Source organism: Ooceraea biroi, chromosome 3 (assembly GCF_003672135.1).
Source record: "Ooceraea biroi isolate clonal line C1 chromosome 3, Obir_v5.4, whole genome shotgun sequence".
NCBI classification, from domain to species: domain Eukaryota; kingdom Metazoa; phylum Arthropoda; class Insecta; order Hymenoptera; family Formicidae; genus Ooceraea; species Ooceraea biroi.
This window is the reverse complement of record NC_039508.1, coordinates 13,370,615-13,385,409: the sequence shown is the minus strand read 5'-3', so window position 1 is coordinate 13,385,409 and position 14,795 is coordinate 13,370,615. Positions and strand designations below refer to the sequence as shown.

The window sequence follows — 14,795 nt, the reverse complement described above, 5'->3', positions numbered from 1 at the left end:
CCCCTCGGCTCACGACGCGAAATCGGCCTTCTCCGAGGCCCCTCGGCTCACCTCGCCGACTTGCTGCGCTGACTTGAGGACGCACCGCGCGTCATTTCGACGATATGCTAAATTCCATGGGATTATGGGGGAAAAAAGTAAAGAAGAACAAGATCGGAGAAAGAGGGAGCTCGGATATTTAGGTCCCGTGCTTGAGCCTTAACGCTCGGTCCCAAAGCGGACCTCTCACGCTCGTCCCGAAGGCCTCTGACGTCTCCCTGACGATCTTCTGCCCTTTCTCCCGCTTCTCCTGCCCGCGTTCTCTATTCGACCGCCACACCTTCTTAAAGATTGGCTTGAGATCGGCCGCGAGAGATGGTAACGCGTTCCCCTCGCTCGGCAAGAGAAAGAGAGAGGCCAGCGACTTCTAACCGGCGCTGCCGGACAGATTCCGTCCTGAATTCATGTCTCGGGATCCCTCTCGCCTCTCCTCAAAGAAGAAAGAGAGAGGAACGGGTCTTTCCTCATCTCTCCTCCCTTTCTACCACGCTCCTTTCCCTCTTTCTCGTACTCCTGCGAACGACGTCTCCTCGGTTATCTACCTATCTGCGTCTTGCCTTTTCAGTTGCTCGTGTTTCATCCTGTCTACCTCTCCTCGCGCCTTCGATCGTACGGGACAGTGGTCCCAACTTGGTGAAACGGAGAAGGAGAAGAAAAGGATGCCAATCTTTATTGCGATTACCTCGCCTTTCGAGGTGTAAAATTTTGTCGGTCCCGCTCCCTTCTTCTTTACACCGCCGAGCTGCTACCAAAAATTTCCTGCACACTTATATTAGCAAGGCCCCCATAGTGGGGACCGCGCTTCTCCCCACTACATTCAGGTCCATATATAGACACCATAGACTCGCTCTACCTGACGTCAAGTAACTTCTACAAGATGCTCAATGACGATGATCGGTGGATCCTGGGTTTGAGATGTATCCCGATTTTAAAGAGAATGATGATAACGTTGGGCAATTATTGGAAGTTGAAAAAGATTTTGGTTGTTGCCAGCATAAAAGCAAAATAGAGAAACCATCAATTTAGATTGAAGGATATTTATTACACAGTGATCTGATCTGCTATTTTAATCGATTCAATCAATACCTACGGTTCATCCAACAGTTCAATTGCCATTTGTTGCTTTATATTGTATAGTGAATATAATATATATTACTTCACCACTCAATCGCACGTGGCATTTTCTGTTCGTTGAATTATACATGATTCATAAGTATCATAAATTTCACATCTTTGCTCATGTAATGATCTATTTACAGATAACTTTACATACTTTTACAATCTCTTGCATCTTTGCGAAGATAATATCTATGTTCTTGTCAATGATATTATTATTACGATCAAGATACGGAGTCGTAAACGAGCCAATATAAATTATAGTAAATAAAATATTGTTTAACGATTTGCCGATACGAAAAAGGTATTATCGTAAAACGGTTCTCCATTCTTTTGTGGCAGGAAACCTGTCATTTCGCAGAGACGAGGGAAGTTTAATCTAATCAAAGTAACGGCTCGTAGGGCATTTGCCGGACAATGCGCTCTGAAACTCATGGAAATGAGTTTACGTAATGTAACGTAAGGTTTGCCTAATCGCAAGATTGTGTCGCAGAGGATATGCGAAACCGGAAAGAACATTAACCGACGATAAAATTAAAATCAATCGCCGGGAAAGTACGCGGCCAGTAATGAAACTCACGCGAATCGCTTATATGAAGCGATTACTAGCAGGCCATAAGACGTGCGTGTATAAGCAATTGCTTTCTTCAAATTAGAAAGTTTCCGTGATAGAAAATTAAAATAAGTTAAAATAAGACGTTAAATCTTTTTCTTCAAATTTTTAATTGACTACATGTGTTGTTTAGAAGCTCGTTGATATTAATACTTTATAATTATGTTGTTTATATTTATAATAATAAATCTAATAAACTAGAAGATGATATTTTGTGATGTTGTTTATATTTATAATAATAAATGTAATAAAACAGAAGATGATATTTTGTGATGTATTTTTCTCTGAGAAGAATAAAGCTGTGCTTGTGGGAACATTGTGAAATAACGCACCGTTGTCAAACAATAAAATTGCTCACGTTGATGTCGATGTCGTTTCACTGCGATTTGCGTGGAGAGCGGAACTCAATTTTCGGTCTTACGACGCGAATGATGTTAATATTAGCTAGACTCGAAGATTCCTTCAACGTGATTAAATGTCGGAGAGTTTTTTCATGTGTTATGAAGAAGATGTAGAAAGTTATGCAGTGACGTAACATAAAATTGCACAGTTACATAAAAACCGCGAGATACCTCAAGAGCAAAACGAGAAGAGGAGCAGACAAAATATTAACAAATAGCAAAAAATGTTAGTAAAATGTTTTCATGCGCCATACAGGAATAATATCTTTAAACTATCACTTGTAGCGTTATGTTTAATGGGTAAAGCATTGCCACTATGTCCCTTGTAGATTATGTATTCTTTGTCGCAGTGACAAAAGATACAAATGTAAATTTGTTGTAAATTATAAATATGTAAGTCGGAGCGTTCCGTCTATGCATGTGAAATGCAGTGCAAAATGCGATGAACTCGACATCGATTAACGTGTGAAAGAGCTACATGTAAACATTACGGCTCACCCATAGCCATGACATTTCGCCGATCGCGCGAGGTCGCGCAATTTTATTTGCATTATTCCTGTTAGTGCACCTTGGTAATTCTTGATTTTTACTTTCTTTCATACGTAGAATAGTCATTAACAAAAATTATCTGTATAAGAAAATTTAATCCTAAAGTTTACATTTACACGAGGACATAATTAATTATAAAAATGAAACTTTGAAATAATGAAGAAAACGGAGGTCATATCACAGGAAATGTGGGAAGGAAGAAAAGAACAATATAAAATGGGCTATTCCATAAAAATAGCAACGCACGATGCTAAATAAAGTAATAATTAATTATTAGAAGCTAATTTTCTAGATATTCTAGATATTTAGATTGATTAGAGTAAATCATACTGCTTGAAGAAAGTACGAAGTTACTCTTTTGCTCTTTCTCTTCTCTTGAACTTCGACAATTCAATGATAGATTGCAGCACCGTGCAATGCGGCTATCAATGAAACATGGAACACAATTTTAGCTACGCTTAAATCTGCAAATTATACATTTTATAATTAGACAATATTAACAACAATTTAATATATACACTGAGAAAAAAATGTAATTGATCCAACGAAATGTCTTGTCACGGGGTGCCAACAAAATATATACTTATTTCAACAAGTTATATATTGAATCAAATATATAATTGTTGGATTATAATTCTCATGTGTGTAATCCAAGAACTACATATTTGTTTTAATATATAACTTGTCGAAATAAGTATATATTTTGTTGGCACCCCGTGACAAGACATGTCGTTGGATCAATTACATTTTTTTCTCAGTGTATAGTTGACAAATTTTATAATTGTAGTTAATTACCAATTAAATAAGCAAACTTAAGAAATGTTATTTATTTATCATGATTTTAGATATTCCTTTTTTCTTGTTAAAATACAGCATGATTGCGCAATGTTGGAATAAAATCGACCCTTAATTATCACAGACCCTTGATCGTATTACAATAGAGAGATCACACATATTAATTAAATGTTTTTTTAATAAGATATAATATATAGATGAAGTATTGTCCTCTATGATAAAAAGCTTATTATACAATCATTTCTTTATTAATTAGCATTACACTCGTCAAGTGTATATTATACAACTGCATATGTGCAATTTAAAACTCAATCTACATATCATACATGTATATTTGACAAATACATTCACAATACAACGGGTATTTGCTATGTAAAATAAAATAAAGATATCCCTTTAATGCAAATGTTTGCAACTGATATTTGACATGTTAAATTTCTGTTATTTAAATAAGTCATTGTTTTTGTGAACAATAAGCATAGAATAAGTGTTTAGCGATAAAATATGTACTATACATATTCTCTTTATATAAATAAACTCAACATTGCCGGTAATATGCCATTCACGAAAGAATACAAATGTGAACTTTAGAGTCTTTAAAAGTACTAGAAATAAGTATTCGGAAAGAAATACGCTGTGCGAGACGATAAAACAAAAGCTAAGGAAAAGATTGTTCATAAATCTCCTGATACTAAATTATGGATTGCAACAAGGAAACGACTGATGTTGATCCTGAAGCTATCGTTATTTCGGGCATTGCTGGAAGATTTCCTAAATCCCACAATATCAGGCATCTTCAAGAGAATCTTTTTAATAAAATGGACCTCGGATCGGATGACAACCGACGATGGAATCATGGTAATTTGTTTATATCTTAATTTTTATCTTAAATATAATTTATCTTATTAACACAAATCCGCATCCGCGATTTAATTTACCGAAGAAAATATATCGAAATGTTATTTAGTTTCAATTTATAATTTATTTGCGTAATTACATATGTTTTTCAAGAACATACGTATAGATAATTTTAAATAAACAGAAATACTTTACTTATTATGTAATTTAATTTATAGATCACCCGGATGTGCCACAACGAACAGGAAAGGTCGATAACATCGAAAAATTTGATGCAGAATATTTCGATATTTCCTTCACCGAAGCTGAAATGATGGATCCTATGTGTAGATTGCTACTGGAACATGCTTATGAAGCTATTGTCGACGCTGGAATGAATCCGAAAGATTTATATGGAACAAGAACTGGAGTTTTCATCGGGACATGCTATTCTGAATCAGAAAAGACTTATTTTTACGAGAAACCACAGGTATAAAACATGTCTAATAACTAAGAACTTTACACAAAACAAAATCCTTATCTTTGAAAAAGATTTTTAACAAGTATTTTAAAGTAACACTATGAAAATATAATTTAAATACACACACACACACACACATATAATACACATATGGAGGTAAAGAAACATACACGTAATGATAATACAAATTCTTCAAATAATTAATATAGATCTGTTTTTTTTCTTGTGTATGAACAATCTATTGTGTATACATTAGGTAGCCGGTCTTGGACTTCTCGGATGTGCCAAATCCATTCTGGCAAATCGAATTTCGTACTGGCTTGGTCTAACAGGACCATCTTTCATGCTCGATTCTGCGTGTAGTTCAAGTCTCATCGCTGTTGAGCGCGCATACAGAAGTATCCGAATGGGAGAATGTGATGCCGCTATCATCGGTGGTTCAAATCTCTGTCTGCACCCCTGTATATCTTTACAATTCTCACGACTCGGTATTTTATCTATAAATATATCTAGATTTCAATAAGATATACGAAGTAAATATTTAGTTATATATTAGCAAAGGCATTTGGAAAAGCATGAAAGTATTTCGCTAACATAATAGTCAAATTTGTAATTATTACGATTTCAGGAGTTTTATCGTCGACCGGATTCTGCAGACCTTTCGATGAAGATGCGTATGGTTACATGCGTAGTGAAACAGTAGCAGTGGTATATTTGCAAAAAGCAAAGAATGCTAAAAGAATTTATGCCACTATGGTCTACGCCAAGACGAATTGCGACGGATACAAAGAACAAGGCATCACCTTTCCGTCAAGCGAAATGCAAGGGACATTGCTTCAACAATCTTACGACGAATGTGGCATGCCGGTCACTTGTTTGGCTTATATGGAGGCTCATGGTACCGGCACCAGGGTGGGAGATCCGGAAGAAATCAATGCGTTAAAAAGAGTTTTCTGCAAGAATAGAAAATCTCCTCTATTAATTGGTTCGATCAAATCAAATCTAGGACATTCCGAACCCGCTAGTGGTTTGTGTCAAATTGCCAAGGTAATTTGCATCGTAATAATATTCCAGCAATTTTAAACTATCATTTGTTTTTTCACATAACTGCTAATATATACTAGTGCAAATACAAAAATTTCATCTGTACTGTTAACATAAAATGAGGAAGAAAAAAGTTTGATAAGCAGTTTTTGTAAGGTGCTTATTGCAATGGAGACCAGTATCATTCCACCGAACATACACTTTACAAAGCCACGAAAAGGCATCGAGGCTTTCGAAGACGGAAGCATACGAGTAGTAACCGATCCAACGCCATGGGAACCTGATTACGTAGGTATTAATTCGTTCGGTTTTGGTGGAGCCAATTGCCATGTCCTTTTACAACCCAATCTAAAGAAAAAAATCAACGGAGGAACACCAAATGACAATCTACCCAGGCTCATCGTTATGTCTGGTCGCACTGAGCAGGCAGTGGAATCATTTCTAAACGAGGTACATAAAAATTTTAGCATTAGACGATAAATATATATACTGATATGAAATATGTATATGTTAGATCGAGAATCGGCCAATAGACGTTGACTATGTTCGGCTGTTGCATGATCTATTTGCTAAAGATATATCAGGCCATCCTTACAGAGGGTACTCTATTATCGAATCTGCAACAATGATTAAACCAATAAAAAAAATACAACAATATTCAGGCGTTAGAAAGCCAGTATGTTTTGTATTTTCTGGAATTGGATCTCAGTGGCCTGGCATGGGTATATATTTGCTTTTATACGACTAAGAAAAACACGCGATTCAACTTACAGATTTGAAACTTAATTTACTTTATTAAATTCAATTAAATTTATCATGTTAACAGGTCAAGCATTATTGCAATTTCCAGTATTTTCTAAAACCGTAGAAAAGTGCGATACAATTCTAAAAACGCATGGGATGCATATAATCGATATATTAACAGGTAAACACGGAGTTATTTCCAACAACATATTGAACTCGCTCGTTGGTATCACTGTAATGCAGGTAATAAATCCAATATTCCCCATTTTTGTAAAAAAAGACTATTGTTTATTACAAATTCTGCAAACATTGTGCGTGATTAATGAAGGCTAACAAACTTCGAGAAACAATTTCTTTTCTAGGTCGGATTAATTGATCTTCTAAAATCCATAAATGTTACACCAGACCACGTTATTGGTTATTCAATTGGTGAACTTTGTTGCGGATATGTCACCGGTAACTTCACGATTGAACAAGTAATTTTGTCCGCGTATTATATAGGACTGGCGTTGAATGAAACAAAAATAATTCGCGGTGCTATGATGAATATCGCACTTAGTTATGAGAAAGCGAAAAGCATATGTCCACCAGATATCGAAATTTCTCGCTTCAGTCCAAATAGTTGCTTTATAAGTGGACCAAAGGAATCAGTAAAAGCACTTGCAACTAAATTACAGGTTCTTCTTCCTTTTCTCTTAATATACTATATATTACAGATCGAATAATTAATAATATATTGAAAATTCTACAGCTTAATAGTATCAAGGAAATCAACTGTGACGATATCCCTCTTCATAGTCGTTATCTCACTCCAGCAGAGGCGACGATTCACACTTATTTGAATAGAATAATACCGCAAACAATGACGAGCAGTCACATATGGACAAGTTCAGTTTGTGACACGAAATTATCATATGCTGAATTTTTCACGAATAATCTACTACGTCCCGTGTTCTTCGAAAAAGTTACGCAATCGATCCCTAAAAACGCGATAATGATAGAAATTGCGCCAGATGATATTCTTCAAAACGTTATGAAGGACTTTTCTGACACGAATGTCGCATTAATTCAACGCAATCATAAAGATAATGTTAAAGTATTTTTGCAAGGTTTGGGAAAGATATACAACACCGGTTCACAGCCGCAACTAGCAAATTTGTACCCAGCAGTACAATTTCCTGTTAGTCGCGGGACACCAATGATCTCGCCATCAATCAAGTATAGTTAACATATTATTTATGAAATATAAATTATGAACGTGCGAAAACATATAATTTATTTTCTAGGCACATTTTTTATAACTTTTAGGTGGGATCATTCCGAAGATTGGTATATTGCATCTTTCAAAGTACAAAAACCGATCTTTTCCAACGAAAGATTGATCGAAATGATGTTGGGCGATGAAGATTTCGAATATATGAGTGGTCATGTAATTGACGGGCGAATCTTATTGCCGGCGACAGGATATCTTGTTTTCGTTTGGGAAACTATCGGCATGTTGAGGCGTCAGTTACAAACCGAGGTATCAGTGGTATTTGAAGATGTCAAATTTCTTCGAGCAACACACTTTCCGAAACAGGGAATTATAGAATTGACTATAATGATACAGAAAGGTAAATAGCATTTAATTAATTAGTTTCTTACGATGTTTTACGAGAATCAATCATACAATTATCGACAAAGAGTATGTGTTTAATATAATAATGATATACTTGCAGTTACCGGAAAATTCGAGATAATAGAAGGAGGTAACGCCGTCGTTACTGGTACCATTCGCGTTCCGGCAGACATAACTAAAGAAAAAGTACCGTACTCTTTTCTACGAGAAGATAATAACGAAGAAGAAGTTATGAAAGTAAAAGACATCTACAAAGAGCTTAAACTGCGCGGATATCAATATAGCGGCGTATTTAGAGGATTAAAAAGTGCATCTAGCATGGGGCAACAAGGACACATAGCTTGGGGACAAAACTGGGTAACGTTCATGGACTGCATGCTGCAAATTCAAATCCTCGGAATGGATACAAAGAGTCTTTATGTGCCAACGGGAATACAAAAATTGGTAATTGATCCAAAACTCCACGCACAGCACATACGAAATCTGAAAACCGAAGAAAACAAACGTAAGTTTCAATGTAAACAACATTTATTTAGAAACTATAATAATTTTTCATTTGTACATAATTATAGGTATTTATTTCTGCAGTTAAGCTTAAAACACATTTTTTCAAAAATGCTTTTAGAGCTTCCTGTATACGTATACAAGAACTACGATACCGTAATATCTGGTGGTATAGAAATACGTGGTATAAAAGCTAATCCTATAACTCGTCGTAAGACGACGGTGAATCCTGTTCTCGAAAGACATGTGTTTGTAGCTCATCGTGACAAACACGAAATATCATTCAGAGATGCTATGATCTTATCGATACATATCGCTTTGGAGTATCATCAAATGACAAAAGTAAATATAATCGAGTTGATTGAAAATAGTGATCAGGCTACAACAGAAGAATTATCATCTCCAATAATTGCCGAAATATTAAGTAATTTACCACTAATTCAACCCAATATTAATTTAATTGCCAGAACTGATCGTTTTAATAACATTGTTCTTCCACCACGAATCGCACTTTCACAAACAAAAAAGTTATCGAAAGATGACAATGCGATATTAGTCGCAGGATTTAACTTACTTAACAACAGCAAGGTAGAAACTTTGAAGGAAGCGTTACTAGCGCTTAAAAATGATGGTTTCTTACTGACACGAGGAGAGCCTGTTACAAAGGACGATCTTCCGAACGTGGAAAAACATGGTTTGGTAGTAATTCTGGAAAAACGTATAAAGAAGGAACATATTACACTTCTAAAACGAAAACGGCAATCAACCAGAAAAACGGAAGTTATTCGCGTAAATAATTATGACTTTTCTTGGCTGGAGGAACTCAAGGCAATTTTAAACGCGGAAAGTGAATCGAGTAACACTGCGAGAATAATATTGGTTGGAGAAAAAGATCCAGAATGTGGTATATTAGGGTTAGTCAATTGCTTGAGGCGAGAACCTGGTGGTGAATTAATTAGAGGAATGTTTATTCAGGACGAAAATGCACCAGATTTTTCTCTGCATGAACCATTGTACGCGCAGCAACTCGAACTCGATCTTATTATAAATGTTTTGCGTCCGGGAAAAGTATGGGGATCGTACAGACATCTCCCGTTAGACCTACCGACATTAAAGCCCGTACATCATGCTTTTGTTAATCAACTGGTAAAATTGATTTCTGAATTGATTAAAGATTTTCCTGACAGTATTATTTTTCCATAACTAAATTGATTCTTTTTATTAGATCCGTGGTGATTTGAGTTCATTTCGTTGGTTGCAAGGTGCATTTACCCCGGATTATCACCACCAAGATCTCGTTCATATAATTTACACATCTATTAACTTCAAAGACGTAATGACTGCAACTGGCAAAGTCAACATGGATTCATTCGCATCTCGTGGACGGCTTGAGGAATGTTTTATAGGCTTAGAGTATGTCGGCATCGACAATGCTGGTCGCCGAATAATGGGAATTTGCGAAAATCAGTATGTTTCCGCTGCAACTTATCCAAAAATACATTTCGTTCATTGTCGAATTTACAAGGATTACTTTTGTATATTGGTAATCCTATATTAAAAAATTTTTAGAATAAATTGTAAGATCTACTTATCTATTGATTCTGGTTTAATTTAACTTTTAATATCAGGATAAATTACTACTTTTAAGTAAGAATGGTTTATGTACTAATAAAAAAAAATAATACGGTTTGTTATTTTCAGATGTATCTCAAATATGCAACAAATCGATAGAAAGCTATGTTGGAGTATTCCAGAGCAATGGACTCTGGAAGATGCCGCGACAATTCCATGTGCATACAGTACGTGTTATTATGCATTATATATCCGTGCAAAAATGAAGAAAGGCGACAAAATATTAATACACTCGGGTACTGGTGCCGTGGGACAGGCAGCGATTAACCTGTCGTTACACAAGGGCTGTGAAGTATTTACAACCGTGGGCACTCCAGAAAAACGAAAATTTATAAGAGATACTTTTCCATCCATTCCGGAGAGTCACATCGGAAATTCGCGGGATACCAGCTTCGAGCAAATGGTATTACAACAGACTAAAGGTCGTGGCGTAGACATCGTATTGAATTCTTTAGCCGAAGAAAAACTTCAAGCGTCTATCCGTTGCCTGGCGAGAGACGGATGCTTTTTGGAAATTGGAAAATATGATTTTCTGTCCGATAATTTATTGGACTTATCAATTCTTTCAAAAGGAATTAAATTTTTCGGTATTATGTTGGATAATGTTTTCTTGGCTTCCGAGAAGATCAGAGATTACGTTTACACTGTAGTAGCTGAAGGTCTTAAAGTCGGAGCAGTAAAACCTCTTGCCAGGAAAGTTTTTCAGAAGGATGAAGTGGAGGCTGCGTTTAGATACATGGCAGCCGGAAAACATATGGGAAAAGTAAGTCAATACTTGATATTCGTAAATGTATTTGAAACACATTTCAAAGTATGATCAAAGCACAGCACGATATATAGTGTATTATCGTAACATGTTGAATATTGCAATTTCAGATAATAATTAAAGTACAAGAAGAAGATGATTTTGTGAACGCACCTATTCTCGCATTTCCGCGTTATTATTGTCCTGCTAATAAAACGTATGTCATCTTAGGAGGTTTAGGCGGCTTCGGTTTGGAATTAGCTGATTGGTTAGTTATTCGAGGTGCACGCAATCTTGTGTTAATCTCACGTTCTGGAATAAAGAACGGGTATCAGCATAGGAAGATTGAATTATGGAAATCATATGGAGTAAATGTTTCAACAATGTCTAACATTGACGCATCAAATACCAACGAATGTGAACATATATTAAAAACAGCAGAAATGTTGGCGCCCGTCGATGCTATATTTAATCTGGCTGTAGTATTGAATGATAAGCTGTGTCAAAACCATACCGCAGAAACATTTCAAGAGTCTTTCAAAGCGAAAGCTTGGGCCACGAAAAATTTGGACCAATTGTCTAGAAAGATATGTCCACAGCTTCGATATTTTGTTGTTTTCTCTTCAGTTTCTTGCGGCAGAGGAAATACCGGACAAACTAATTACGGCATGGCAAATTCCATTATGGAAAGGATTTGCGAGAGAAGATCGCGAGAAGGTTTACATGGTTTAGCGATTCAGTGGGGTGCAGTGGGCGATGTTGGTCTCGTAGCTGATATGATGGACAACGACAAAGAGATGATAATTGGTGGCACTTTACAGCAGAAGATAACTTCTTGTATAGAAAAGCTGGAAGAATTCTTGTTACAGGAGCATCCTATTGTGGCAAGCATGGTTGTAGCTGAGAAACGTTCGCATCTTTTTGGTGCATTCAATCTTGTCGATACGGTGGCTAATATTATGGGCAAGTTAATAAAAATGAAAAGATAAAATAAAAAAATAAATTAATTAGATATATACTGGATTTAATGAAAACTATAGTAAAATATAATATTAAATTTTAATCTAGGTTTAAAGGATGTGAATGCTGTGGGTCGCCATACACCATTGTCCGAAATTGGAATGGATTCGATGATGGCCGTGGAAATAAAGCAGACGTTGGAACGGGAGTTTGATATTTTCCTTACGGCACAAGATATTCGTAATCTTAATTTTGCTAAACTCATGGAAATGTATGATAATGACACACAAGATGAGAAGAATTGCTCCAAATCCGTGCGTGACGCGACTGATTTAACTGGTATTAAACTGTTGGTTCGTGTATTAGGCAACGAACACTTGACGTCTGATATTTGCGTGGATCTTCCGACAAAATGGACCAGTGCGAAAAGCGAAGTATTTCTATTACCAGGAATGGAAGGTTGCGGAAGTGTATTTACTCCGCTGGTACAAAAGATTGAATCTTCTGCAACATGTTTACAACATGGAACGTACAACGTTGGTACGAACTGTACTTCAGTACACGAAATCGCTGACTGCCTTCTGCAAGTATGAATCTTTTATCTATATTGTAGTCATATTTACATATTACAATATATAAGTAATGAAAGTAAGACAAAATATGGTGTAACATTTTAAAACTCAAAGTACTTTTATGTATCGTATTAAAATCTTTTCTATATAAGTTTTTCAGCATATTCAACTTTTTCAGCATATTCTTGAGCGAAATAAGCTGGGACAGAATTTTGTAATGGTAGGCTATTCATTTGGTTCAATAATTGCGATTGAATTAGCACGAAGATTAGAAGCAATGAATGTGCAAGGCCGTTTAGTACTCATTGATGGTGCACCTGAGCAAATGAAAGCGATGGCAAATCAACATTTACATTTTACTACGATTGAAGAACTTCAGAATAATGTTCTCCTAGGTATAATGGATAATTTGCAACCAGCTAATAGTGGGAAGGTACATTATCATTTATTAGTTATAAAAATATATCATACTTGAAAAATAAATTTTCTAATATACAATATGATTTCTACAGCTTCTCTTGGAATTGAACAAATGCATTAACTGGGATGAGAAATTGGATACTTTTATCAGTCATGCACCTCCATCGGAACTGAATAAGCAATTTTCGAATGACATGAAAAAAGCTTTATGCACAACAATCTACAAGCATGTACTTGCTGTACATGAATACAATGCGACACAAGTACCAAAAATTGCATCACCCGTAATTCTTTTGAAACCGACCGTACAATCGGTGACTTTTGCTGAAGAAGATTATGGTTTAAATAAGGTAAATCGCATATGATTTTAAAAAATATATTTATACAAAGAAGTTGTGTTAATTATAAATGTAATTTACAGGTTACAAGCGGAAACGTCGAAGTTCATTATATCGATGGAAACCACGTTACGATGCTGGACAGTGACAAAGTTGTAGCTGCGATTAATGGAAGACAAATTGAAAGTATCAAAACATTACAGCCAAGTTATACAATAGATGACAGTAAAATCAATCCTGTCAAAGCCAGATCATAGAACATAGTTCCAAGAATTGAAAAAGTATGTAAGAAAAATTCTATATGTATCCTCAATTTAATTATTGAATTGTATAAACTATAAAGTTAATACACAATTGTTCTGTATGAATATAAATAAACTTTACTGTCTCTTTCTTTCTGTTACAATATTTGGAAAGAAAAACCAAAAGAAATCGTTTTTAGTTATTAAGTTTTTTATTTGATTATTAACCAGCAGGTACCGCACACTGAGAAACCTAATTAGTTGATGGAACCAAAAGTTTTTCGTTGGCGAGTTTTGTTTCATTGAAATAAACCACTTGGTTTTTGAAAAAGATTGGATTGTTTACAAACACCAACTTCTTTTGTTGGCTGTTAACAAAAGTATTTTGTTCCCTTAACAAATAATACTGAAATTTATATAGTCCAGGAACAAAAATTGTGTTGTAGTTACAATCGGTAATTCGTAGTATCCGTATTTAGTAGTAGCAAAATAGGAGTTTTGTACTTTGAACAAAATATTTGGTTCCACATACATATTCTCGCATCAAAATTAATTTGTTCCTAGAACAAAAGTATTTGTTTGCTCATATAGAAACAAATGATTTATGTCATGTCAACCAAAATTTGGTTAATCCAACCAAATGGGTTTCTCAGTGCACGTATATGATTGTGTTTCTTTTCTTTTTTGCACTTCTTATTCAAGTCTCCGCGCGCACCGTGTGTATTTTCTGTTCGTTAACAATAAATCTTTTGTGACTTCGGAATCCGTCATATATTTATCACTTTCCTGTTCTACCACTTTCGGAAAAATTGTGCATTTTTTAAGCCTTCCCTTTCTCTCACAAGATCGTGCAAGGTCCTATCTCAGATAATAGGGATTAAGTTCTCTTACTAATAAAAGGGACTAACGAGCGGACTTTTCAGATGCTTAAGAACATGATCGATCTTTTTGGTTGTTGACTTTGCCATGATAGAATCCATGATAGAAGTAGGAATCTCGGAGGAAATAGGCACACGTTCGCACTTGCAACATATAGTGACCATAAACTGCCTGCAAAATAAGTGGAGTTGATAGCTAGTTGAAACTGCATCTTGCAACGAGTCATTCTGTACGAAGGGGAAATATCATCCATTAGTATTTGGAAA

The 14,795-nt window shown here is 35.5% G+C and overlaps 1 protein-coding gene across 1 annotated transcript; it reads left to right on the top strand.

Moving 5' to 3' along the window:
• The first annotated feature begins 3,529 nt into the window (after positions 1-3,529).
• Positions 3,530-14,413, top strand: LOC105278724 (fatty acid synthase-like). Its single transcript, XM_011338027.3, has 19 exons — positions 3,530-4,371; positions 4,590-4,840; positions 5,088-5,319; positions 5,460-5,878; positions 6,032-6,325; positions 6,390-6,597; positions 6,702-6,862; positions 6,982-7,296; positions 7,371-7,837; positions 7,928-8,232; positions 8,338-8,742; positions 8,863-9,887; positions 9,967-10,208; positions 10,443-11,136; positions 11,250-12,081; positions 12,187-12,665; positions 12,829-13,083; positions 13,163-13,420; positions 13,492-14,413. The coding sequence occupies exons 1-19, from the start codon at positions 4,212-4,214 to the stop codon at positions 13,663-13,665; spliced, it is 7,176 nt and encodes a 2,391-aa protein (XP_011336329.3). The 5' UTR covers positions 3,530-4,211; the 3' UTR covers positions 13,666-14,413.
• The last annotated feature ends 382 nt before the right edge of the window (positions 14,414-14,795 follow it).

Coding starts and splice junctions, on each gene's coding strand:
- LOC105278724 (XM_011338027.3), top strand. CDS start 4,212: ATGGATTGCAACAAGGAAACGACTGATGTTGATCCTGAAGCTATCGTT. Junction 6,863..6,981: donor TTGGTATCACTGTAATGCAG/GTAATAAATCCA, acceptor TTTCTTTTCTAG/GTCGGATTAATTGATCTTCT. Junction 13,421..13,491: donor AAGATTATGGTTTAAATAAG/GTAAATCGCATA, acceptor TGTAATTTACAG/GTTACAAGCGGAAACGTCGA.